Here is a 23,935-nt window from a genome sequence, read left to right as displayed (position 1 = left end):
CCCGCCGCCGTCGTCTGACACGGTTTTCCGTCAAAGTTCCCTTCCTCTTTACTCTTCTAGAAAATCAATGGCCGAGAATCCCAAAGAAGTTAAAAACTTTAGAGATCTCGGGGTCTGCGAGCAACTCGTCGATGCTTGCGAGAGCAGAGGCTGGGTCGTCCCTTCGAAGATTCAGGCCGAAGCCATCCCTCATGCCCTCGAAGGTTCTAATCCCTCCGTTAGGGTTTAGGATTCACGTGCAAAATCGTAAATTTTTTTTATAATTTATTTTATTTTATTTTATTTTAGGGAGGGATGTGATTGGATTGGCGGAGACTGGGTCGGGGAAAACTGGGGCTTTCGCGTTGCCGATTATTCAAGCTCTTCTCGAGAAACCCCAGCCCTTCTTTGCTTGTGTATTGTCTCCTACGAGGTTTGCGTCTGTCGTAATTATTATTTGTAGTTTTTTTTAATTGCGGCAGTGTTGTTTGAATTTGGTTGTTTACATGTATTTTTTAATATTGCAGGGAGTTGGCCCTTCAAATTTCTGATGAGTTTACTGCATTAGGGGCTGGGATAGGTCTGAAATCTGTGGCGGTAAGCGTTAGGGTTTATCTATAGATATCAATTTTGTTGTCAAGAAGCGATCTTTCTCATGATTTGTTAATACAGTTTACCAGTTTATGAATTCTTAGCATTTTAATGTTGTAGGCTCAAAAAAGATTTTTAACCTGTTGAAGTATTTTTAGTATTCATATATCAGTTGTGAAGCTATTATGGCAAGATCAACAAAATGTCATAGTTTATGAAGAGTGAGGTGTTTGGATCAGCATGAAGACTCTAAATTGGATGGGTCAAGGCGATTCATACTAGTAATAGATGGAAATAACTAAAGATTAGGAATCGTCTTAGGGATTCTGGACATATTGTACGGCTTTAGAAAGAGATGTACATATTATAAATATTTTTGGTTGGGATGTGATTGATTTAGCTTCAGTATATTCTACACAGATACATGTTCTATCAACTATCTTAAGTTAATGACAAAATCTTGACCTTTTCCCAAAATAAAATCTTTTAATTATCACATAGTAAATCATGAATTATTAGTGCACATTGTGTTCTTGGGTTGCACTTTGATATAAGCTAATTTACGCATATTTGACATTAAGTTTCTATATTAAGAAAATTTATCTGATAAAGTTAAAATCTTTTGCAGCTTTTCGGTGGTGTGAGCATGTCGGATCAACAAATTTCAATCGCAAAACGTCCTCATATTTTGGTATGTATTACTTCATGCAATTCTGTCAGACTTACATATCAAAATTTATTGTCTTTTTGCATGTCCATTCTTGCTATATATGTTCTGTATATCTTGAAGGAGTATAATAAATGCCTCTTACATTTTCTTCCCTATGTGGCATTGCCATACTTCTGTAGAATACCTTTTTTCTTCATATTTTGTGGATATTTCTGATTTATGTATATCAAACTTGTGCAATCTTGTACTTTAGCTGACATGAGATGTATTCTTTAACTATGCTTGCCCATCTTGATTCACATTTGGCTAGAGTGCATCATTTCTCATAATTTATATGTTGCTCGGCATGAGACACCAAACCTGTTCTATTATGGCATTTATTTCACCTGCTATTGGAAGATTTGCAGATGAGCTTGTACAACTGTCGACACTATGTATTTTTTTAATCAACATCTTTGTATCGAAGGTCTTTGAGTTATTCATTTACTGTGCCACTTTAAACATGGTCATTTTTTACATAAATAATTTGAATATACAGTTCTCTTAACATGTTTTTCTTTTCATGTAGGTAGCAACTCCTGGGCGTCTTTTCGATCATCTATCAAATACAAAAGGCTTTAACCTTAACATGCTAAAGTTTCTGGTATGAGCTCAATATCCATCATTGGAGTTTCAACGCATTATATTTGGGGGTGTCTTTGTTCAGAATCATAAGTTTATATTCCATACTACTATCCTACCATCTCTGTCACAAATGAGTATTTTCAATAAAATCTTGCTGTATATTATTATTAATCCAGCTGTTATATATTGTAATTTTTTCTGATGGCAGGTTCTGGATGAAGCGGATAGATTGCTTAGCATGGAGTTTGAGAAAGTCATTGATGACATCTTGAAGGTTCTACCTCGAGATCGCCGGACATTCCTTTTTTCAGCTACTATGACTAAAAAGGTGGGCATTAATTTCAATCTAGTTATTCTCTTATTTGCTGTGGTTTAGCATTTACAATTATATGGTTAAAGGTGAAGACACGCATGCACACGGTTAAAGGTGAAGGCAGGCACGCGCGTGCACGCGCACGCACACACAGCTATACATTTGATTTTCCCATTCTACAATGGTTGATGCATGATTCCAATTGTCCACTGCACATATTTGCTTGAGCTGTGCACATATTTGCTTCAGCTGTTCACTGAGTTATAGCAGGATCCGTGTAATTAGTAGTCGTAGCTTTACTGGTACTTATAACCCTAGCTGCTAATCATCACTTTTACCTGAAGACTTACTGAGCTGCAGTTCAATTTTCCCTGGGGTTAATTATTGGTAACAGAAGCTATTTTCATTTAAATGTTGCTTGCATACAATTGTCTTCACTGAGTTATAGCAGGATCCATGTAATTAGTAGTCTTAGCTTTACTGGTACTTATAACCCTAGCTGCTAATCATGACTTTTACCTGAAGACTTACAGAGCTGAAGTTCAATTTTCCTTGGGGTTAATTATTGGTAACGGAAGCTATCTTCATTTAATTGTTGCTTACATACAATTGTCTAATAATTATATTCATGATGATTAATCTTCTAGGGATCTTATTTATTCAAAAAAAATCTTGTTTAAATGGTATATGGACGTCGTTATAGAAATAATGTTCTAAAAAATCTTATTTATTCCATGATGTTTTTCCGCATGCAGAACTTGACAAATGATTAATCTATTGCTTTATCTTTTAGAAAAAGGAAAAGAAATTAGGAGTCACTTATTCTTTGTAATCCATAATTGATTGTATTGTATAGAAGTTTTTCCGCATCGAACATGTGCAATACCCATGCATTATAACGAGTTTATAACCTTATTATCATACCCCTACTGGGGGCTTCTCTAGTTTACCTGGTGGAAATTCGTGTCTGCAGGTAGGAAAACTTCAAAGAGCCTGTCTGAAGAATCCTGTTAAGGTTAGTTCAGCTTTACCTTTTACGTATTCTCCTTTTGGTGATAACTGCAAGAATGTCAACTGACGTTTTGCAATAATTCTTTCAGGTTGAGGCTTCTGCAAAGTATTCCACTGTTGACACCTGCGAGCAAAAGTTCCGATTGGTACCTGCAAAGCATAAGGTTCTTTCTTTACACTGTCTTAGACAGTTCGAAGTACAGTATATGGGAGCGTTTTGCTCTCCAAATATTTCTACTAAATGGCTATTGAGGTTTTCTTTTTGTTATTTCCATTTACTATATCTAATACAAGTGACGGTCAAAAAGTACAACGCTGAAGACGAAAGAAGTTCATTAACAGAAAGTGCAATGCAGAAGAGCCGATGTTCTTCATGCCTGCATGACCTGTGCAATGATGAGTAGATAAGAAATCATCACGGACTGTTAAGAAAACACTCGAACTACTTCGAAATTATGCTTCTGCCCTTCTAGAAGAATTTTTAGTCTATATACTTAATTTAATGTAGGGAATATTGATTACTATTTTCACTTAATGTAGAAAATGAAAATTTTTAAATCAATTTTTTATATGAATTCTATATAATATGGATCATGAAGATAAGCAGCAAGATGTACATGTTAACCTCATATCTTTGTATTTTTTGCATTATCCTCCTTGTCAATTTATTTTATCAAGTTTCATTGCTGCAATATAGAAAAATCTCTTTACCTTTGTTGATGGTCATGCCTGTCTTATCTAATATTTGTGCCAATATTTGCCTCAATTATCTGCTAATTAGTAGCTTAGATAAAATAGCATCATTGTTAACCAGAAAAAATAGGATAGCTATAAACAAGAAATTTCTGATTTGATGTTAACGTTGCACTTTTGATGAAAAATGTGTGGAATCATCTATGTTTAATTTCTTTTTCTCGAGAAAAATGTTGAACAGTGAATATTTCCCAGCATCACACCTCCTTCAAACTGATTTATTATGTTTGACTCTTTTATGCGTCAATCCCTGAGGTAATTTATATTTTCACAGGATTGCTACCTTGTATACATCCTGACTAAGATGACTGGATGTACATCTATGGTTTTCACTCGCACATGTGAAACAACACGAATACTTGCCCTGCAACTCAGGGAACTAGGTTTTAAAGCCATTCCAATCAGTGGTCAGATGACTCAGGTAATATATCTTTTAAAGGATGCTTAGTTGAAAATTTTTAGTGGCTATTTTTCACCTCTTCCATTTCATTTTCAGTTGCAGTGAGATTTTTAACTGTTAAGCACTTAAGCTTATAATTTACAGCAATTTCTCATTTATTTTATGTTTATGTTCACTTTTATTTACAGCAAAAGCGGTTAGGAGCTTTGAACATATTCAAGGCTGGACAGGCTGACATCCTTGTATGCACGGATGTGGCTAGCAGAGGTCTCGACATTCCTTCAGTGGATCTCGTTATTAACTATGATATTCCCAGCAACTCCAAGGTTTGTGGATGTTTTTGTGCTGATCTTTTCTTATCTTTTTCCTTTTCCTTTTTGATTTATAATCCGGTTGAACTCTGTTGGGCATCTATCATCCTGGTTTACTGACATGATTATGTGCAAACGAACCACATTAAAACAATTATCTTGAATATTTTACTGGTCCTGCCATAATTTTTTAGGTGGTATTCTTTTTCCTTAAATTAAACCGTTCGTTTTTTATTGACTGAGTTTGGTTGATGCATGAGATGTAATTATGATGTTCCTTTTACGTCTTTTTAACATCTGAAGTGTAGTTTTTATAAAAAGCAAGTTCGTGGAGGTTTTTATCCAAGTGAAGAACAATCATGGTAGTTTCAGAATTTTAAGCCATGGTATTGACTTATTATTTTTAGTGTTTTAACCAGGCTTTGTTTATGATCACTCAATCAATAAGTCATTCTCCTGAGATGATTAGTCTACGACTCTAGGTGCAACATCTGACTGTAATTAGCTTGCTATTTGTTAATGAACTTTTGTTTTCAGCGTTATATTTTTTGACCAAGTATTGTTTGTATTATATATAGGATTATTTCCATCGTATTGGGAGAACAGCTCGTGCAGGCCGATCTGGGATTGCTGTTTCGTTAGTCAATCAATACGATGCTGAATGGTATCTGCAAATTGAGAAGCTTCTCAGTAAGCATCATTACGTCCTCTTCATCTTTCAACAATAGAGATAGCCGCACTGGACCAGATAATAATACCTGCATAAATCTTTGTATTGTAGATAAGAAGCTGCCAGAATTCGATTCTAAGGAGGAGGAAGTTCTTATGCTTTCGGAGTCGGTGTCCGAGGCAAAAAGGCGAGCCATTATGGTATATACTTCTCTCTTCAATATCTTATTTATAAGGATTAATTGCAGATATGCCCCCTTAAACTATCTTATTAGTACTTAACCCCAAACTTCAGACAATGTTTCATTTTTACCCTCAATTTGGAGGAAAATTTAGTTTTTTTTCCTTTTCAGTTAAACTATGAACAGAAAAGGTGACATATCATTATGTGATTCCCACATGACTGCTGTGGGAGAAATAATGCAGCAAGAGATCTGGGTGTGAGTGCTAAATTAATAAAATAGTATAGGGCTTACTAAATGACTACTTCCCAGCGTTAGGGGGATTATCAACTGTTAACCCTGCTCAGAAATTGTTTATTATTTATGTGTTGGAGCAATTTTTTTTTTGCTAATTATGCTCTTCATTTTATTTTTATGTAGGCCGCCAAGGAAAGTTCAGGAAACAAGAGGAGGAGAAAAGGAGGGGATGACGATGGTGACGAGGATGGTGAAACATATGCAAATTACCAAAAGAAATCAAACTCGTTCAAGAAGAAATCAAGGAGATGATCTTTTTGCTGGCAGTTTTAATTGAATGCCCAAATTTTGTTTTGTATTGTGATCGGGTGTAAGGGAGAGTTAATGTCTGAGTTTATCAGAATGTATTCTTTTTGGTTCTTTGGATACCAAGGATTCAAAACAATTCGTATACCCCACCCACACCTTTCATAATTGCATATTTACCCGCACATCTTCATAATTGCAAACGTACCTCCAAATCTTCAATTTTGAGTTGGTCTTTTCAACAGTGCTAGTAGCGCTAGGGCCAACTTATCCAAGTTACCAAACGCCCCTCTCGCATTGTGAAACTTGTGAATAAGCCCCAAGCGAGGATCTTTCGACAAAGATGATAGTTTCCTGGCACAAGATGCAATTTGTGGTACGCAAGTGGCAAAATGGGAAAACTTTGTGGTAGTTAATTGCAAATTTAGCCTTTTCTTTGTGCGAAGTCATGCCTTCGGCTTAAGAGCATGGGCAGCGAGCTCTCATCTCCGCTCTCAAGTCCGACGTGGCCTCGGTCTCCGAAAAATCCCCTTCCAACAGCCTCCGAAGCCCTCCCAAGCTTCGCTCTCAGGTCCGACGTGGCGGCCACCAGCTTCGGAGCTCCCAAGCGCTCCACAAATTTGTGGAGCGCTTGGGAGCTCCGAAGCTGGTGGCCGCCACGTCGGACCTGAGAGCGAAGCTTGGGAGGGCTTCGGAGGCTGTTGGAAGGGGATTTTTCGGAGACCGAGGCCACGTCGGACTTGAGAGCGGAGATGAGAGCTCGCTGCCCATGCTCTTAAAGGGGATGAGAGTAGCGCGGTGGATCCAAAGCATGTTAGTAGCGTTGTTCGTCTCTTGAAATTTGCCATAGATACATATATTGAGCTATGGGTTTGGTACTGTGAACTACAGACTAAAAATTTATTGGTCTTAAATGTATGTATGTATGCATGTGTGCGTATATACACTTACACACATATAAATGAATATTTGACAATCAACGTGAACTAAGCACTTAAAAATTATTTGGTTGGAGGGAAGATGTTCGTGAGGAAAGGTACAATGAGATGAAGCGATATAAATCCTTTTAAAACCTTCATATTTGGAGGACAGAAAAAGGGAGATTCTTCTCTTGACTTGAGTCCTTTTGTCCTTCTAATTTGGAGGAATTTTTCACCGACTTTTTAATTTGTTTTAGGCTTTTTAATTCATTTTAGATTATCCTTCTGTTACCCCTACCTCACCTCACTGAAAACTTCCTACCAAACACAAATCCATATTGTGTCTATAGCCTCGCCTCACCTTCCCTCCTCATCAAACTAAGCAGTAGAACGAAGAGAATGTACTTGGCAAGAGCGAAGGGATGCTTGGTACTTCTCCCTGCGTTCTTGGTTGTAGTAGCATGAAAAAGATTACCTTTCGCTTCCTTGGAAAACATCATACATTTGCTTATATTCACAGAGAGCCTGAAAATTTTGATTTTTTTTTAATTTCCTCTGCCAAAGCACATACACACTGCTTTTATGTATAACTAATTTTACAAGAGCATATAAAGAAACACCCTACGAAATTAGGCATCTGGCCTAATTGCAATAAGAATGGGAAAAGTTCAAAAAAAAAAAAAAAAAAGAATTGTTGGCCCAATTGCACAGAATGATATGATCAAAAATTGCGAGAATCTTAATCTTGAATCAAAGGTTGTCGTTAAGCCATTTCAGCACTCCGTTTGCAGCAGACCTGCAAAAATAACCATCACTCATTGATCCAGCACTCTTAACAGCATACTAGTAACTTTCAAATGACTAACAAAAGTACTTCAGAAATCAGAATTTACTAACTGGTTTCTTCAAAAAGTAGTTCAAAATGTTCTATAGATCAGTATTTACCCAGCCAAGTCTTTTAGCTGCTTCCACAAGTCATTTTCTTCCTTAGGCTTTTCAGGATCTTCTTTCTCGACGTTCGTTTGACTTTCTGCTCTTTTAACTGCAGAAAAAACAGAATATAACACAATCAGACAACTGGGAATAATCACTGTACCCATTGGTGAATTCTTTTCACGATACACTAGTGCTAAGTCAAGAGGGGCATATAAGTTACTAGGAATAATGCATTATCCTAAATTACGGGGCACAGGTTCTTACTTTGTGGTTCGGTGTTGTGACGAGGACGTACGCGTGTCACTGACTTATCGTTCAAATATGCAAGTTCTTCAAGAAGTTCACGTTCTTTTCCACTGCAGGAGGAAGTAAGGGGAAACAAAATTAAGAGAAGAACTTTGATGGGCTATCACAAGTAGGATATTTCAAGTTGGACGAAATTATCAAGGTAGAAGCTAAAGTTTCAACAAATATCATTCAAATTAAGAGAAACTAATATGTTTACCAATCATAGACTTCAAAGCAACTAATATGTTTATTAGTCCCTTAATATTTAATTTTTGCAATTAGTCCCTCAAATTATTGAAATTGCGATAAGGTCCCCAATTCTTATAACTTGCGACTGCCAATCTTGATCAGAGAGGTCAATTCGAAACAACTTAAAAGGATAGAGGAATCTAATAGCAACTTCAATGATTTGAGGTACTAATTTCGATGCAAAGGAATTGAAGGATCTAATAGCAATTTCAGTGATTAGAGGGACTGATTTTTAAATACTAAAGATATCAAGGACTAATATTAAAAGAACCCAATGTTTGATATTTGGCAATGGGACGATCTGTAGCACACCTGATACGTTTTGGTATAGAGACCTTAATAGTGAACAAATGATCACCACGTATAGATGGCTTGTTTAGTTTCGGGACACCTCGCTTTGCTAGAACAACCACGTCCCCAGGTTGAGTACCAGGTGGTATTTGAAGTTCACTAGATCCATCAACTGTCTTCACCTGTTTAATTCAAGCTTTTGCAACAAATAAAAATCAATAGGATTACAACATAAAAAAACTTAAAGTGACAATTGGAATTAGACAGAGAGGGACTGAAAACTAGAGTTGACTCCCATATGTGAACTTTGTCATCAAAGAGCTTTTTTCCATGGAAAAACTATCAACTGCAAATAAATTAAAGTAAGCAATTTGGTAAAAGGAGGGAGCTTCCCTCTTAAAAGTGCAAGGCTTAACTGCATATGGATTGATGAAATGAAGTCATTGTATGGGAAATTACCTTAAAATTGTCACCCCAGGAAGATGTTTATTAAAAATAGGCTTCTTTGCACATAAATACCCTATAGTTTCACATAAAATCACTTACATACACTAAGTTGCATAACGGAGCAAATATATACCATGAGTTATCCACCGTCTGAATTTGATAAACACAGTTAAAATTTACCGAAAAGGACGAGATTGCTTTCTTTGAAAATAACCCCCCATATCAGGTAAAGTTGTAATTAATACAATCAATGAGGGTAAATGGCATTTAAAATAGACATGTGACTAGCACGTGGGAATATTTAAAAAAATATTCCCACTGCTGGTTAACAGAAGGTAGCAACCTGCACATTTTTCACAAGTCAGCATATATATTTGCTGTGTGTTGTAACTTAGGGTATACAAGTGCTTTTTTGTGAAACTATAGGGTATTTATCTGCAATTAAGCCTAAAATAACATGCATGTATTCAATTGACAATTCTTACAAAAAAGACTGCTGGTACGATTTTAAATTAAAGGGTGCACAATTATGCTATGATATCACTCCTGCAGTTTCAGTGTACAATTAAGACATTTGTTTGTCAAATTAAAAGGATGGAAGTTACAAATCTATGGAGTGATAGATGGCCTTCATTGTACCACTTAAAGCTTATGTGTCAAGAACTCTAGCAACTGCAGTGATAGGTATGAAACAATAAACCATGTTGAAGGATGGGCTGGTTCAGATTTTCCATGTATACAAGTGAAGAAAGAAAAGGAGAAGTCAGCATTTCACCTTAACAACCGAACCCAAGATCGCTTCAATGTAGTCTATGGAAACAGTTGAACGTAAATTGATGCCATCTCTTTGTATCTCTGGTATCTCTTCCACCTCAAGGCACACATAAAGATCTCCTGGAGGTCCCCTAGCATCAAAACCATGAGAAGTGTTTTAAATGAATATGAAGTGATCAATAGTTAGTATTAGAATCAAATATCTAAATTATGTACAATAATAAGATCATAAGGACACAATGATTTTACTGAAGGAAAGAATGCAGATATCTTCTTAACCATGAAAGAGATGCAATTTACTTTTTACCAACTGTTAAACTTTAATATAGGAAACAAGTGGCAGCACCATCTAAAATTAAGCAGGACAAACATACGAAGTAGCTTTGCAAACTGTATTGGTTGAGAACAAAAATGAAAGTTGAAATGTACTAAGCCTGTAAAGGACTAGATAAACATGACCAAGATACACCTTTCATGCTAATTCAATGAATGATAAGGACAAGCTGATGCAAAGAATTATTTGTAGACAGTTTTTATTTAAAAATGACTGATAAGAGAAATTTCTAAACACATGAATATAACAAGGATGCTATGAGAGAAATTAAGAAAAGCCTAACTGAACTCAAACTTGAGTGTGTATATATTTTGATATGTAGCAGAGATAACTGCATCTTTTAAATTTATAGAAACAGAACTCAAGTTAAGTACTTGCGAATTTTCAAGTTACTAACATACCCTTTAGGTCCAGCATCACCTTCACCCCGAACACGAAGTGTGCTCCCTTTACTAACACCAGGAGGTATTTTCACTTTAATATCTTTTTTGACACGAATTCTCCCTTCACCAGCACACTTCCGACAATACTCGGAAATGATTTCACCTTCACCAACACAAGTTGGACATACAGATACCTATAGACAAAAGAAGGATAGAAGTTGTTCAAGAGCCAGAAAAATAGTTATATTATCAAAACAGCAAGTCTGGTTATTACAACTATGAGAGGCATAATGTTAGAGCAGAAAACATAATCCAACACCACGAAATATGCATCATTCTCGGCAATCTATCCTTCATTTTATCCAATAACACTATCATAGTCATAGGAATATACAAAAATAATTCATAATAATGTCTTGTTAACAATCTTTCATTTAACGCTGTTCTTGGTACAAATCAATACTCCAATTTCGCAAAATACAAGAATAACAGGGCATCTGTCTGTAATCTGTATTGAACCAGTGTCTGCAATCATTACCAGCAAACAACCTAAAGAAATAGCACGAAGACAACTTACAACTAGAATTCAGCAAACTTTTGATTGAAATTTCCAGATAAAGTAAATAGCACTGTGTAGAACCTGTGAGAAGGTCCTTTACCTATCATCATGTTCAGGTGACTCCAGTGTTTTAAAAAGCGGCCTAGGTGGACGGCTAGACGGATGCGGACCAATTTCTGCCTAGATTTGGCTAGAGCGGCCGGCCCGCCTAGGCGGCCCACCTAGGGCTAGGCGGTCCGCTTAGGCGGGCCGCCTAGTTTTAGAAAAGAAAATAAAAAAAACCAAAAAAACCCAACCCAATCAAGCCCAAATACTAAAACCCGAACCCAAAACCCAAACCCAACCCGTTACTTAAGCCGATGGAGCACGATACGTCGTTTGTGTTGAACCGAAGCTGAACATTTCTCTTGTTCTTCTTCCTCAACGACATCAGCTCCCATAAGAAAGAACGTCTTTATCATTTCATCATCGCTAGAGCTAGATGAGCTAGACATTTTATTCTGGGAGATGATGGGTTGAGGAGAGAAGCCGTCGAATTTTATAGGCATCAGTCGGTTGACGGTCAAAGTTTGCGATACCTCGAACTTCGTGCCCAACCTCGAAGACCGCAGGTTACCTCGAAGATCGTGTACGAAGACCGTGTGCGTTCCCTCGAAGACCGCGGGTTACCTCGAAGACCGTGTGCGTTCCCTCGAAGACCGCGGGTTATCTCGAAGACCGTGTGCGTTCCCTCGAAGACCGTGGGATACCTCGAAGAGCGTGTGCGCTCCCTCGAAGACCGTGGGTTACCTCGAATTTTGTGTGCGCTCCCTCGAAGGCCGTATCCAACGGTTAGAAATAAAATACAAGAGGTTTAAATATAATTAAAAGTAATGAGTAAAATATTAAAATAGAAGAGGGTTTTTTTTGATATTGTTGGCGCTCCTAACTAGGAGCTTGTTGGAGCTCCATAAAAGAAAGAGTGCCTCCCAAGACATAATTTATTAATTTTTTTATTCTAGATGGCTTGAGAGCTCTTGAGAGCATGCTGACTAGGACTCCCAACTGGGAGCTTGCTGCACTTGCTCTAAGTTCATTGAAGCCCTCATCCTCCTCTGAAGCTCCCCACTGCAGAGGATCGCCACAAGCTGGCTGCTGTCTGTTGCTCTCCAACAGTGAAGATTCCTTCTCCGATTTTTATAATGGATAACCCATCAAGAGCTTATAATCACCTTTGGAGCTCTTGAAGAAAATCCTCTACGATTGTCCCCCCATGGCTTGGTGAGTTCTCTTCACCTCTCTCTTTTCTTTCAATTCTTCTAAAAATTTTGATTTTTTAAGATTGCCCATGTTGTTAGATTGGGCAAAGGTTTGCTATTATATAAAGGGTCTGTATACTGTAGCCAGCTTTCCTACTTTTAACCTTTCCTGCGAGTTTTGGGAAAGTAATAGGGGATGGTTTTGATATTTGTTGATTCTGATTTTATGTGAGTGTTCTAAAAGAGAAGCCCACTTCTTGATACTTCATAAATTGATAAGCCTCTCCCTCTTCATCTCTTTAAGAATCTCCTTCTTATCTTTCCTTTCTTCTGAATTTTTTGTAGTATGAAACTCTTTTTTTAATTTTTCATGATTCATTGCCTTGATTACTGGGTTTCTTCCTTTTAGTCCTTCCCACCATCCTGCAAACTTGTACTTTTTGTTATCATGGTCTTAAAATGGATAAAATCAATGATATTTATCATGCAATTCAGGTAAATTTCTTTTCTCTTTGATTAGTGGTCTTATGTTTTCCGACTTTGTATTCCTTGTTGGGGTTTGATACCAATTTGTTGTATTTGAGACTATTTGCTTTACTCTGTTAACTATTATGTATTGGTGAATAATTTTTCTTTGCAGAACTCTTCTTATGATCTCAAATAATACCGCCATGTCGAATTAAGGACCGCTTAGTGCATATACAAAATCTTTTTCAGAGACTTTACTATATGCTACAGTGGCATTGCATATGTGCATATACACGTCTATGTAGTAAATTAGATAGAATATAACCAAATCCCCATCTTAATTGTTTGGAAGGTTCCTGTGTCAAACACTTACAGTTACAGAATGTGGACATAAACACATGACATCTGAGTTCTGCAATTTCCCCCCTACTCCTTAGGGGAGCAAGCATTTTTCTTATTATTTGCTCTCTTAGGTGCTGGAAAATATAGCATTTTGTTTTTCCTATTGTCTTCTTGCTTATTGTGAAAGCCATTTACTCAAAGGCAAATGCCTATTATACCTTGAATTCCTCTTAAATCATCGTTTCTTCTTCATTCTGACTGGTGTATATTTTCCTGTGCTCGAAAGCGTTGGTTTCACATTCTTTTTCTCATAAGGCATGAAGGTAAATTGTTCATGGCCTTTTCTAATCCATTGATTTATTTCTGTTTCTTGCTTGCTTGTTACTGGCATCAGACCTTTAGGCATTTTATTTTGAATCAAAATGGACAAAACATAAGATTTGTCACGGAAAAAACTGTTTTTTTATTTGCATACATTTTATGATGGTGGTAAACTATTCACCAAACTTTCCAACAATGCTTTTCTGTGTGCTTCTCTCCGTGAACTATGGGCAAAGTTAGTCGTAGTATGTAACTTAATTTTCTTTCATATATTCATTCCTTTGTTGCATTCACTGCCCTCATAAACTTGTTTTGCTTGGAGCTGAAAATTTTGCATCTTTGCTGTTTCCCACCATTATCACCACGTACACAGACACAAAGACATACACACCCACCCCCACAAAAAAGGGATTTTATTTTACCCTTCAAAAGTATCTTCATCTTCAATGCATGGACGTTTCAGAGCGTGTTTCCTTATCTTTTTATGAATACTAGAAGTTATAGTTCATTTTTCAATGTCTGTTCTCTCTGGTATCAGAAAATAATTTACTTCATATAATTCTCCTCCTCCAACTTTGCACAAAAATACAGAATTCCCAAAAAACTATTGTATCTTAGTTCCTTTTATACTTAATTCTCGTTCTAGGTTTCATTTAGCATTAAAATTTACAAGAGTTCAACACTTAAAGTGTAGGCCTAGTATATAACCAGCATGAGGAGGCACTCTGATATAAGAGGGAACCAATCGAGCTCAACACAATCTCAAGAATCAGCATTGGACATGGAAAGAAACATATGTGGCTGCCCAAATCTTCAATCTAGCCCATCTCTTCAACCTTATGCATCGGCTGGTCAACATCCTGAGAGCAATGCTGCGTATTTTTCATGGCCAACCTCTACTCTATTGCATGGTGCAGCTGAAGGCCGAGCAAACTATTTTATGAACCTTCAGAAGGGAGTACTGCCGGGAAATCTTGGAAGGTTGCCAACAGGACAGCAAGCCACGACATTGCTTGATTTGATGACTATAAGAGCGTTCCATAGCAAGATTTTGCGTCGTTTTAGTCTTGGAACAGCGATAGGGTTTCGAATAAGGAAGGGCACTTTGACTGATATACCGGCCATTCTTGTTTTTGTTGCGAGGAAGGTTAATCGGAAATGGCTTAACAATGCCCAATGCTTGCCTACTGCCCTCGAGGTAGCACCAATTTTTTATTTCGAATTGTAAGCCATTCTTCATTTCTACTAATTATTTATATGAATGATGATGGCAAAAAAGATAGACCAGGAGAAAAATAAAGCAAAAATACATGTTTGTCTTTGCCTATAGCAAAAGCGGATAAACTTATGTTCAACTTGCCAAATACTTGAGAACATAATTAATCACCTTTTGGTACTGCCACTTTTCTCTATCCTATGGTTAAAATATTACCTATGCTGATTTAGTTATTTTGTTTTCTCTTTATTTCGGAATAGGGCCCGGGGGGTGTGTGGTGCGATGTAGATGTTGTAGAGTTCTCATACTACGGAGCACCAGCACAGACTCCTAAAGAACAACTGTACACTGAGCTTGTGGATGGCTTACGTGGTAGCGATCCATGTATAGGTTCAGGTTCTCAGGTAATTTTGAAATCTTACGTATAATTCTTGTATGGATATCCTCTCTCTAGTATAACTTGAGATCTACATGAATTGTCAATAATATCTATACTGCATTGCCCGTTAGTTAAAGTTGATAAATCAGTGGCATTGGATTATTCTGCATGTATTGATGGGTACAAGTTACAACTTTTTCGTATGGCCAGTTTTACATGCTGGTTCATAGTAAGGTTACAATTTTTTTGTGCGAATAACAGTTGCTTGCCACCATTTTTAACTGACTGGAGATTCACCAAGTAAAAGTCTTTTAACACCTGTAAAATGTGAACATGCACAAGTAAGTTCTTTCCTCATGATCCTGAACAGATCAGGCCTTATAATATCTTTGAATCACAAATATACCCATCTAGGCCCTTTTTTGCTTGTTTGTTAGTTTGTTGCAGTCTAACTCCTTCAATTTCCAACTCTTACAACTTTGCTTTTAAATATAGGTGGCTAGTCAAGAAACTTATGGAACCTTAGGTGCCATTGTCAAGAGTCGAACAGGGAACAAACAAGTTGGTTTTCTTACAAACAGGCATGTGGCAGTTGATTTGGATTATCCTAACCAGAAGATGTTTCATCCTTTGCCATCCAACCTCGGACCTGGAGTTTATCTCGGTGCTGTTGAAAGGGCAACATCTTTTATTACCGATGATCTCTGGTATGGTATTTATGCTGGAACAAACCCAGGTGACGCCCTATATCATCTTATAAAATAATAATAATGGTAGATGGCATCCAAAATAAAAGAGAAAAATTACAATACCATCTCCATTAAATCTGAATTTAGAACCTATGGCATGTTTCAGTTTTTAGAATTGACTGAAAACTGCTATTTTCTGAAGTAACAGCTTCGTTCATGTCATGATAGTTCATGCATGATCAAATTCCATCTGTTTCTAGTGGCTTACGTATTTAGAGGAAAAGTAGTGAGATTTTGGAGGGGTATTTTTTATTCATTCCTATTATGCTTTAGTTGAAAGCAATAAATTGATTTGGGTGAAGTTATGGAGTTTGCCCTACTATAGGAAAAGCGTCCTAGAGGTCTCAACATACTTGGATCCTATTAAATGCTTCCCTAGAATTGAAACTGTAGGCAGTAATAGATTACAGTTTAATTAACTAGTTCAAATTTCCTTATAATTTATAAATTCATCCCTCTAATAATTTTACCTTTATCCTCGTTGCCACCACCACCACCACCACCACCACTGCAATATTTTAGCCACGTGAGAATGCAAGTATACTGACATTATCAAATAATGCATAATCTATTATGGTGCAAAATCTATCAAGTTTAACCATCTGTTTCAATCTCATGGGGTTTCTCCTATTTAACATATCGAAAAATCCGTTGATCCAAAAACATATATTTTGCCTTTGATCCACATGAAGAGACCTTTGTTCGAGCTGATGGAGCATTCATCCCTTTTGCTGATGACTTTGACATGTCCACTGTCACCACTTTAGTGAAAGGAGTCGGCGAGATTGGAGATATTAAAGTCATAGACTTACAATCTCCAATCAATAGCCTTGTTGGGAGGCAAGTTGTGAAAGTTGGAAGAAGCTCAGGTCTCACTACTGGAACTGTAATGGCTTATGCTCTCGAATACAATGATGAGAAAGGGATATGTTTCTTTACTGATTACCTCGTTGTGGGAGAGAACCATGAGACTTTTGATCTTGAAGGTGATAGTGGAAGTCTTATTGTTTTAACTTCGCAAGATGATGAGAAGCCTCAGCCAATAGGGATTATATGGGGCGGTACAGCGAATCGAGGGAGGTTGAAGCTTAAAAGTGGTCACAGTCCAGAGAATTGGACTAGTGGAGTTGATCTTGGTCGCCTTATTGATCTTTTGGAGCTGGATATTATCACAACCAATGAAGGGCTTCAAGGTTTTTTCTTTCTTAATTTACTCAAAAGTTTCTCACAGTTGATCTAAGAATTGATTATGAACTTCTTTTAGCTGAATGTTGCAAACTATATTAAAATTCATGAAAATTGAGGGATCTTTGCATGCCATGAAGAATAAATATGCAACAGATAACTATAATGATTAATTATATATTTTTTTCACTGGTCTAATAACATTCAGTAATCTATTCTTTCAATATAATTTCATTAAGTATGTTATTTTGAATTGTATCTTTTCATGAAAAGAATTGCCATATATTTATCTGGAATTTTCCAATTCCAGATGAAAACTTTGCCCGATATCCATGAAATTCGCCGACCCTTTTTCCTTTAAAAAGAGTAAATGCTGAAGTAAAGCGAGTAGGCTATTATTTTGATTTTAAGGCAGGGCATTCCTATATCCCATTCATCCTGATATCATGTTGATTATCGACAGTGGTCTTTTTCTAATTTTTATACCTTCATTATTGCCTTCAATCGTTACTCCCTTCTCATTTTCTGTAATTTTCATATTCTTGATTTCTCCAAGACGTTCCTTTAAATTTTCATAATTATAGAGGCAATTCAAGAACAACGAATGGCTTTAGCTGCTGCTGACTCAACTGTTGGAGAATCGTCCCCTAATTTATGCCCTCTGGAGAAGGAAAACACGGAAGAAACTTACGAGCCTCTAGGCATCAACATCCAAGAACTTCCTCGTGATGTAGCTGCTAACGGTGCAGGCTCTCATATGGAGTTTCAAATGGATGCGGTTGATGTCAATAACAAAGTTGAAGAGCATAGTTTTATCAGTATGTCTCCAGTTCATCGAAGTCAAGAAGAGAACCCTGAGCTGAAGAATCTATCGACATTGAAGAATTCAGATGACGAGGAAGAAAACCTGTGCGTTTCTTTGAGGCTGGGGGACCGAGAGCCTAAAAGGCAGCGGTCCGAGCCTCCTCCAGTGTAGGCAGTGATTCACCGAAACGAAGAGCTCATTATGAAAAATACGAGGGTTGGAGCATTCTGAGGTCAGTAATTTAAACGGTTTGATAGTTTCTTTTGAACTTCTGACTATGTTTAGAGTGGATCTTGTTTATCCTTTTGTACATTAAAGTTCAGAAGAATGAGAGAAGTATATCTAACTTGGGATCATAGGCTATTCTTTGCTTGAAACTCTTTTGTTATGTTCATCAAGTTGCTGATTTGTTGTGTTTATGTTCTTCTTTGGAGTCTTTGGTTTAAAATTGAGATGTCAGTTTATAATACATGCGGAGTAATTTGGATCAACTTGCCAATGGGTTTTAAAGCTATACGTGTTTAAGAGGAGGGTTCATGGTAAAAGACGAGGGCACGTGCCAAAAACCAACATGATGGTCCCTTTCTTAGGATTTGGAACTTGTATAATAATGTAGCAAAAATTAAAATGTTATGACGGATTTGTGAGCATATGCTAAGGTATACGATAAGAAATCGAATACATCTCTATGGGGGTGGGGTTAGATAAATTGAGAATAAAATAAGAAAGAATCGACTGAGATGATTTGGTCAGGAAAATGACGTCGCCAAGCGCACCAGTTTGGAATTGAAGCAAAGTGGCTACTGAAGAACTCATCATCGACTTATGATTGGAGCCAAGTGCTAGAAAACATTTGATTTTCTTATGTAAATAATGTAAGGCGTGTGCTTCTTCTTCTTCTTTTTTACTCCTCTTTTTCTCCTTTTATTATGAGAGCGCAGCTCAAAATAAAAAGGTTTTGGCTCTCCTATATATTTATGACAATATAGCTAATAATTGCGCCTGCGACCTTTAAGAATTTCCCCTTTTATGTCTCACAAAATGTTTGTCGGCTGGTACGTGTTTATTGCTAATGATTAGGTTTACCTTCTAGAACCACAAAAAATATCATAAAATTTCCCAAATTTGTCGGCCAACACAAAAATCCCGACTGTAATTACTTTTTGACTTGAATTAAAAGAAGAATAAAGGTTAGGCACCATTAATTAGTTTTTTTTTTTTGTGGTTACAATTTACAAAGGCAGCCTACCAATATCAATTATTATATACTTAATCAATTAAGTGATTTTGGTGATTGAGAGAAATTCGCAAAGTGAAGCATCAAAGTAATGGAAATGCATGCGTAAAGCCTATAACCTTAGGCACTTAGAAGAGACATCCATTGGACTACTTGGCCAACATAATCATAGTGAGAAGAAAAATGATATATATATGGGTTACAATATTAGAAGTGATCTCTTGCTTTTTGTAAAGATAATTATTGTTAATGTCATCCCAATTAGTGTATCTTTGACATTGATTAACAACAAGCTTATACGAGAGAACATGTTATGTCAAATAAACCCAAACATAAATCAGTATATAGACAGAAAATATTACATGTCAAGAAAGTTGAGTATAATCGTATCTAGAAATTTCCATAATGGATGTGTATGAAAATATTACACGTCAAGAAAGACCCAAAAGTCTACTAAGATTGATTGCGTCAAAAGAATATTGTAAGCTTACATGATGATAATTCTAATCAGCTTGTTATGGGGTTTTATTAACGAGTATAATCTTGTTTGGGGGTTCTAATTACACAGTTTGATCTTTGCTTTAATTCTTTGAATTTTACGGCCATCCCAAACAATTTACTAGTAATTCATTTTCAAGGAAACGCTTCACTGTTTTTTTTAGAAAAAGACTAATGTACATCTTTGCTCCAATCTATTCTAACCAATGAAATCAAATGCGGTTCATTTTAATTGATAACCAAACATCCTTAAACATCATGATGTGGGCAACATGTACAATAAATGAAAAGAAAATTATTTTCCAATGCGTCAACGGATTGGAAAAAATGAAATAGTAACTTTCCTCCAATAATGTACATTTCCATACTATTACAGTACCTAAAGTCAAATGATACTAAGAGTGTCATTTTCTTGATTGCACCAAAATCACATGGAGGGTGAGGTGAGAGGTCATGAGCTACAAGAAGACATGTTGATGGAAAACAATACATATATAATATCACAATTAAGATACCAACATGAAGATCTTATAAAAATCTTTTGTTAGGAGCTAGATTCTAAGGCCTTTGTATATTTTGCATTGGCTTTTGGAGGCAAGTGAGGATTAATGCACATGGTGATGAGAGTTAAGTATAATTTTTGTATCATCCACATTATTGCTTTTCTCCTACCACATGCCCATGTATGTCCTAAGCTAGACACACAAATAGAAGAGCATGATATGTTATGTGTGTATGGCCTCACTCATGTTTAATGCGAATATGAAAAAAAAAAACTATCGTCTTATTCGTATGTGATTATGATATTTTCGTCCATAATATAAGATATGAATCAATCATGATAAAATTATTATGTGGCTCAAATGATTGCCTTCATATTATTATTATTATTAATTTCTTCATCTTTCTCATGCAGATCGATAAAGGTGACTATCTTGTATTTTGAACATGAAATGAGATTGTAATCAATTATTGAATGTGAAAAGTTGGGAGACAGAATTAATATATATGGTATTTGCTTCTATAAATTAAGCAGGATAATACAAATTAGCTCTTTTTTTGTCTGTACTACCACTATTATAATACTAGCATATGAAAGCTTTAAATTGAGGGGCTTTTGCCTTTAAAGCTTGGGTTGATACCTTGGTATTTCCATCATCATTCACAAAATTGAAGACACGGGTTGATAAAGAATTAATATTTTTCCGAGAAAAATTCATGTGTAACCTTCTAAGCTTTCACAAAATATATAAAAGTTTTCAAGAAGAAAATAATGGCCTTATAAACCTGAAAAAAGATTGCTATGAGCTGGTTTTGACAGCAAGAATTTGCATAACTTGGACAATATATATTAAGTAGAATCGAGATAGCATTAATTTATTTAGACATGTATAAATGTGTCAAAATTTCTTGATGATAATCCCAAATGGTTAATTAAGTAAAGTGTATAATCGATCATAGTTAAGATCAATTAATTTTTTGTAAATATAAAGCCCAAGTTTAGTTCTATGTCTGATAAAAAATACAGAATAATAAATTTTCATTTACTGGGTTGCTTTGCTTGCCTTAACTTGAAATATAGTGTATATTATTTTGTGGAAAATATTCAAAATCCAGAAATCAAAACCCACGCCTAGCCGAGGGTTAAATTGAAACTTTGGAAAGATATATAGTATTGGCTTTCCATAGCTACTATTAAAGGCTAATGCATGAGATGCACAAAATGTAATTTTATTAAGAAATAAAGTCTTTGTTCCCTTTATATTTTTTTAATTAAATGCAACTTGTTATAGACCAGTGGTTTGTATATATCATTCACCGCACTGATCTTTTAGCATAAAATAAAAATAAATGTTACTCAAAAAACATAAAATAAAAGAATTAAGTATTATGAAAGTAACTGCTATTGCATCAAAAATGAAATATAATGAATTGAGTTTTTTAAAGGAAATTAAAAGTGGTTTATAGATGCGGATATCTGTTAACTTTAATAAGGATATATACTGAAAATTTACCATTTCCAGAGAGGAATTGAGCACTTACCTTAGATACCCACTTATGTTTTCATAATATCCATGGACTTAGCAGAGCGAAGAACAAATTTTCCCTGAAATAATAGAGAAATTATGCTGAAGGAGGAAAGCAGCTGGCCTGAAACAAAGATCTATTAGATAAAATTATATTAATATCAGGTTAATAAGAAGAAATAGAGATGGGGAGAGTGCAAGCTAGCTTGTATATACCTCTTTTTTTGTTGATGAATACAATATTCAAGATAGTAATGGAGAACAATGGTTTGTTGGTAAGTGAGTGATTGAAGCTGCAAGATGATCTGATGAGAATGAATGCAGGCTTACAAAATTCTATGCAATTAGACCTCAAATCCTATCAACAAATAAAATAATATGTAAACAAGCTAGAAATCATCAAAATGACGTCAAGAACTCTATGTAGTAGTACTAATGATAAAGATAACCAAAACAAAGTTTCTCACATAAATATAACTAATTGATCTAAGTTTTAGATGACCAGATCATGCTGGCAGCTTCAAGCACTCACACCAACAAAGCTAATAAGAGTTGAGAGGGAGTTGAAGAAATTTGAAGGATATAGATCAGTTGAGAATGGGTATAGGTGGATTTATTTGTGAAATAAAAAAATCCTTAAATTTTGGATGATGATGAAGATGGGAGAGGAGCACGAGTCATGCATGATGGTGGTGGGTGGTGGTTTTTAATTTCATATCTCTCTCTCTCTCTCTCTCTCTCATTTTGTTTCTCTCTTCTCTCTCTCATTTTGTTTTTCTCTTTTGAATCCATGACATATGGTTGTTAAGAAGCACCTTTTTTGAGTTTATAATAGTAGGTTCATCAATAGCTATAGTTGAGTGGTGGTTAGCATGAACGTTTTGTCCAAAAAAATTTAACGGCAAGTTGTAAAATTGGAGGTTGCTCCTGTTGAGAATATACAAAGCAGAGAATTACTAATGTAGATGGCTTAGTCATGCACAATAGGTACTATAAATTAAATGTAATGATGACGAGAAGTAATAAGATAATCGTTAACGGGAATGGAGAGACTTAGAACAAAATTAATATGAGACTAGATCCGAAGCATTTAAGAAGGATACGACGTAATAGCTAACTGAACAGAGTAAGGTGATCTTTAACACAATTGAATGAAAGATTAAGGTTCGTATAGTCAACCTCAAAATCATAGGGCTGTGGTTGTACACGCGTTGCAGTATACTGGCATATTTCTATACAAAGTTAGTCATGTTGTATGTTGTTATTAACTAAATATCTCAACTTTTAGCATAGAGATTGGTACATTGTGGTGTGGGAATAATCAAAGAGAGGCGTACATGTTTTCAGCTTGTCTTTTGTCTTGGGCTACTCCCCCATGTCTTCCTTGATTAGGACAACGACCGTAGAGATTAGGACCACAACCTCATCACAATTGGCTTTTAATACGTTAAACAAGAGCACATGGATGCGCTCTTGTAGGGTAACCCAATGTCTTGTGCTTAGTCTCCTCCTTGTCTTAGAGTTAAAAAGACTCGTCACTAATTAAAATCAATATATATACATATAGTCATATGAGGGGTTTTTTTTTTTTTTTTTTTTTTTTTTTTCTTTTTTTGCTACATATAGTCATATGAGGGGTTTTTTTTTTTTTTTTTTTTATTTAGTCTTTTTTTGCTTTATTTATGTGCTGCTCACTTCTTGGAAATCCAAAGTTATAGGATAGGGTTGCGGCGCAGGTGGGGCCTGATATTTTGTAGGGTCTCAAGGGAGATGTAAAAAATTTTTTCACCTCTAATTAACCTCACTTGCAGGAAATCTTTTTTAAGTAAAGATGAGTTTGATTTCCAGATTGCCAATTCAGAATCTGAATGCACATCTTGTTAGGTCATCCTTGATGAGATCTTGAAATTGACCTCATATTTTTCTTGGCGTTTATCAGAATAGCCTGTTCGTTTGTGAACTATAATGATAGATTTCGCGCGCAGTCTAGAATTGGAGTTTAGAAGGGCTAATCTGAAATGTGTTAGAATTAATATAAAACTATAATCCTCGATCCTCACCATAACTTCGGAGTTTTGGTGTAATGGTTTGGGGAACTAAATTTAAGATGATATACCTCTCACTCTTCTACTTATATATATATGTGTACACATTCAATATTTTAACTCAGGGAAATTTACCTCAAGACTCTCTCTCTCTCTCTCTCTCTCTCTCTCTCTCTCTCTCTCCCCCCCCCTCTCTCT

At 35.9% G+C, this 23,935-nt stretch overlaps 3 protein-coding genes and 1 long non-coding RNA gene across 6 annotated transcripts; 2 read left to right on the top strand and 2 right to left on the bottom strand.

Annotated features, from left to right (window-relative positions):
- Nucleotides 7-6,242, top strand: LOC109845061 (DEAD-box ATP-dependent RNA helicase 10). Its single transcript, XM_020414249.1, has 13 exons — nucleotides 7-203; nucleotides 289-412; nucleotides 507-576; nucleotides 1,199-1,261; nucleotides 1,809-1,883; nucleotides 2,073-2,192; nucleotides 3,151-3,192; nucleotides 3,278-3,352; nucleotides 4,216-4,362; nucleotides 4,530-4,667; nucleotides 5,231-5,342; nucleotides 5,434-5,522; nucleotides 5,924-6,242. Exons 1-13 carry the CDS (start codon nucleotides 68-70, stop codon nucleotides 6,050-6,052), a joined length of 1,320 nt encoding a protein of 439 aa, XP_020269838.1. The 5' UTR covers nucleotides 7-67; the 3' UTR covers nucleotides 6,053-6,242.
- On the bottom strand, nucleotides 7,488-11,721 carry LOC109844706 (chaperone protein DnaJ-like). Its single transcript, XM_020413820.1, has 8 exons — nucleotides 11,628-11,721; nucleotides 11,150-11,217; nucleotides 10,687-10,862; nucleotides 9,953-10,082; nucleotides 8,752-8,912; nucleotides 8,167-8,258; nucleotides 7,912-8,008; nucleotides 7,488-7,762 (listed from the first exon to the last, which is right to left on the bottom strand). The coding sequence occupies exons 1-8, from the start codon at nucleotides 11,719-11,721 to the stop codon at nucleotides 7,717-7,719; spliced, it is 864 nt and encodes a 287-aa protein (XP_020269409.1). The 3' UTR covers nucleotides 7,488-7,716.
- Nucleotides 12,281-18,349, top strand: LOC109845560. 3 transcript variants are annotated; one of them, XM_020414822.1, is made up of 6 exons: nucleotides 12,281-12,487; nucleotides 14,291-14,794; nucleotides 15,073-15,216; nucleotides 15,687-15,927; nucleotides 16,633-17,133; nucleotides 17,710-18,349. In XM_020414822.1, the coding sequence occupies exons 2-6, from the start codon at nucleotides 14,309-14,311 to the stop codon at nucleotides 18,099-18,101; spliced, it is 1,764 nt and encodes a 587-aa protein (XP_020270411.1). In that variant the 5' UTR covers nucleotides 12,281-12,487; nucleotides 14,291-14,308; the 3' UTR covers nucleotides 18,102-18,349. The 3 variants fall into 3 exon arrangements, with proteins under 3 accessions (XP_020270411.1, XP_020270412.1, XP_020270413.1); XM_020414823.1 differs by having other exon boundaries at nucleotides 14,286-14,794; XM_020414824.1 differs by lacking the exon at nucleotides 12,281-12,487 and adding an exon at nucleotides 12,822-12,960.
- On the bottom strand, nucleotides 19,820-22,449 carry LOC109845009. Its single transcript, XR_002248191.1, has 2 exons — nucleotides 21,909-22,449; nucleotides 19,820-21,829 (listed from the first exon to the last, which is right to left on the bottom strand). It is a non-coding gene; the product is annotated as an uncharacterized LOC109845009 (long non-coding RNA).

This window comes from Asparagus officinalis, chromosome 6 (assembly GCF_001876935.1).
Source record: "Asparagus officinalis chromosome 6, Aspof.V1, whole genome shotgun sequence".
Classification (NCBI taxonomy): Eukaryota; Viridiplantae; Streptophyta; class Magnoliopsida; order Asparagales; family Asparagaceae; genus Asparagus; species Asparagus officinalis.
This window is presented reverse-complemented; position numbering and strand designations above follow the sequence as displayed.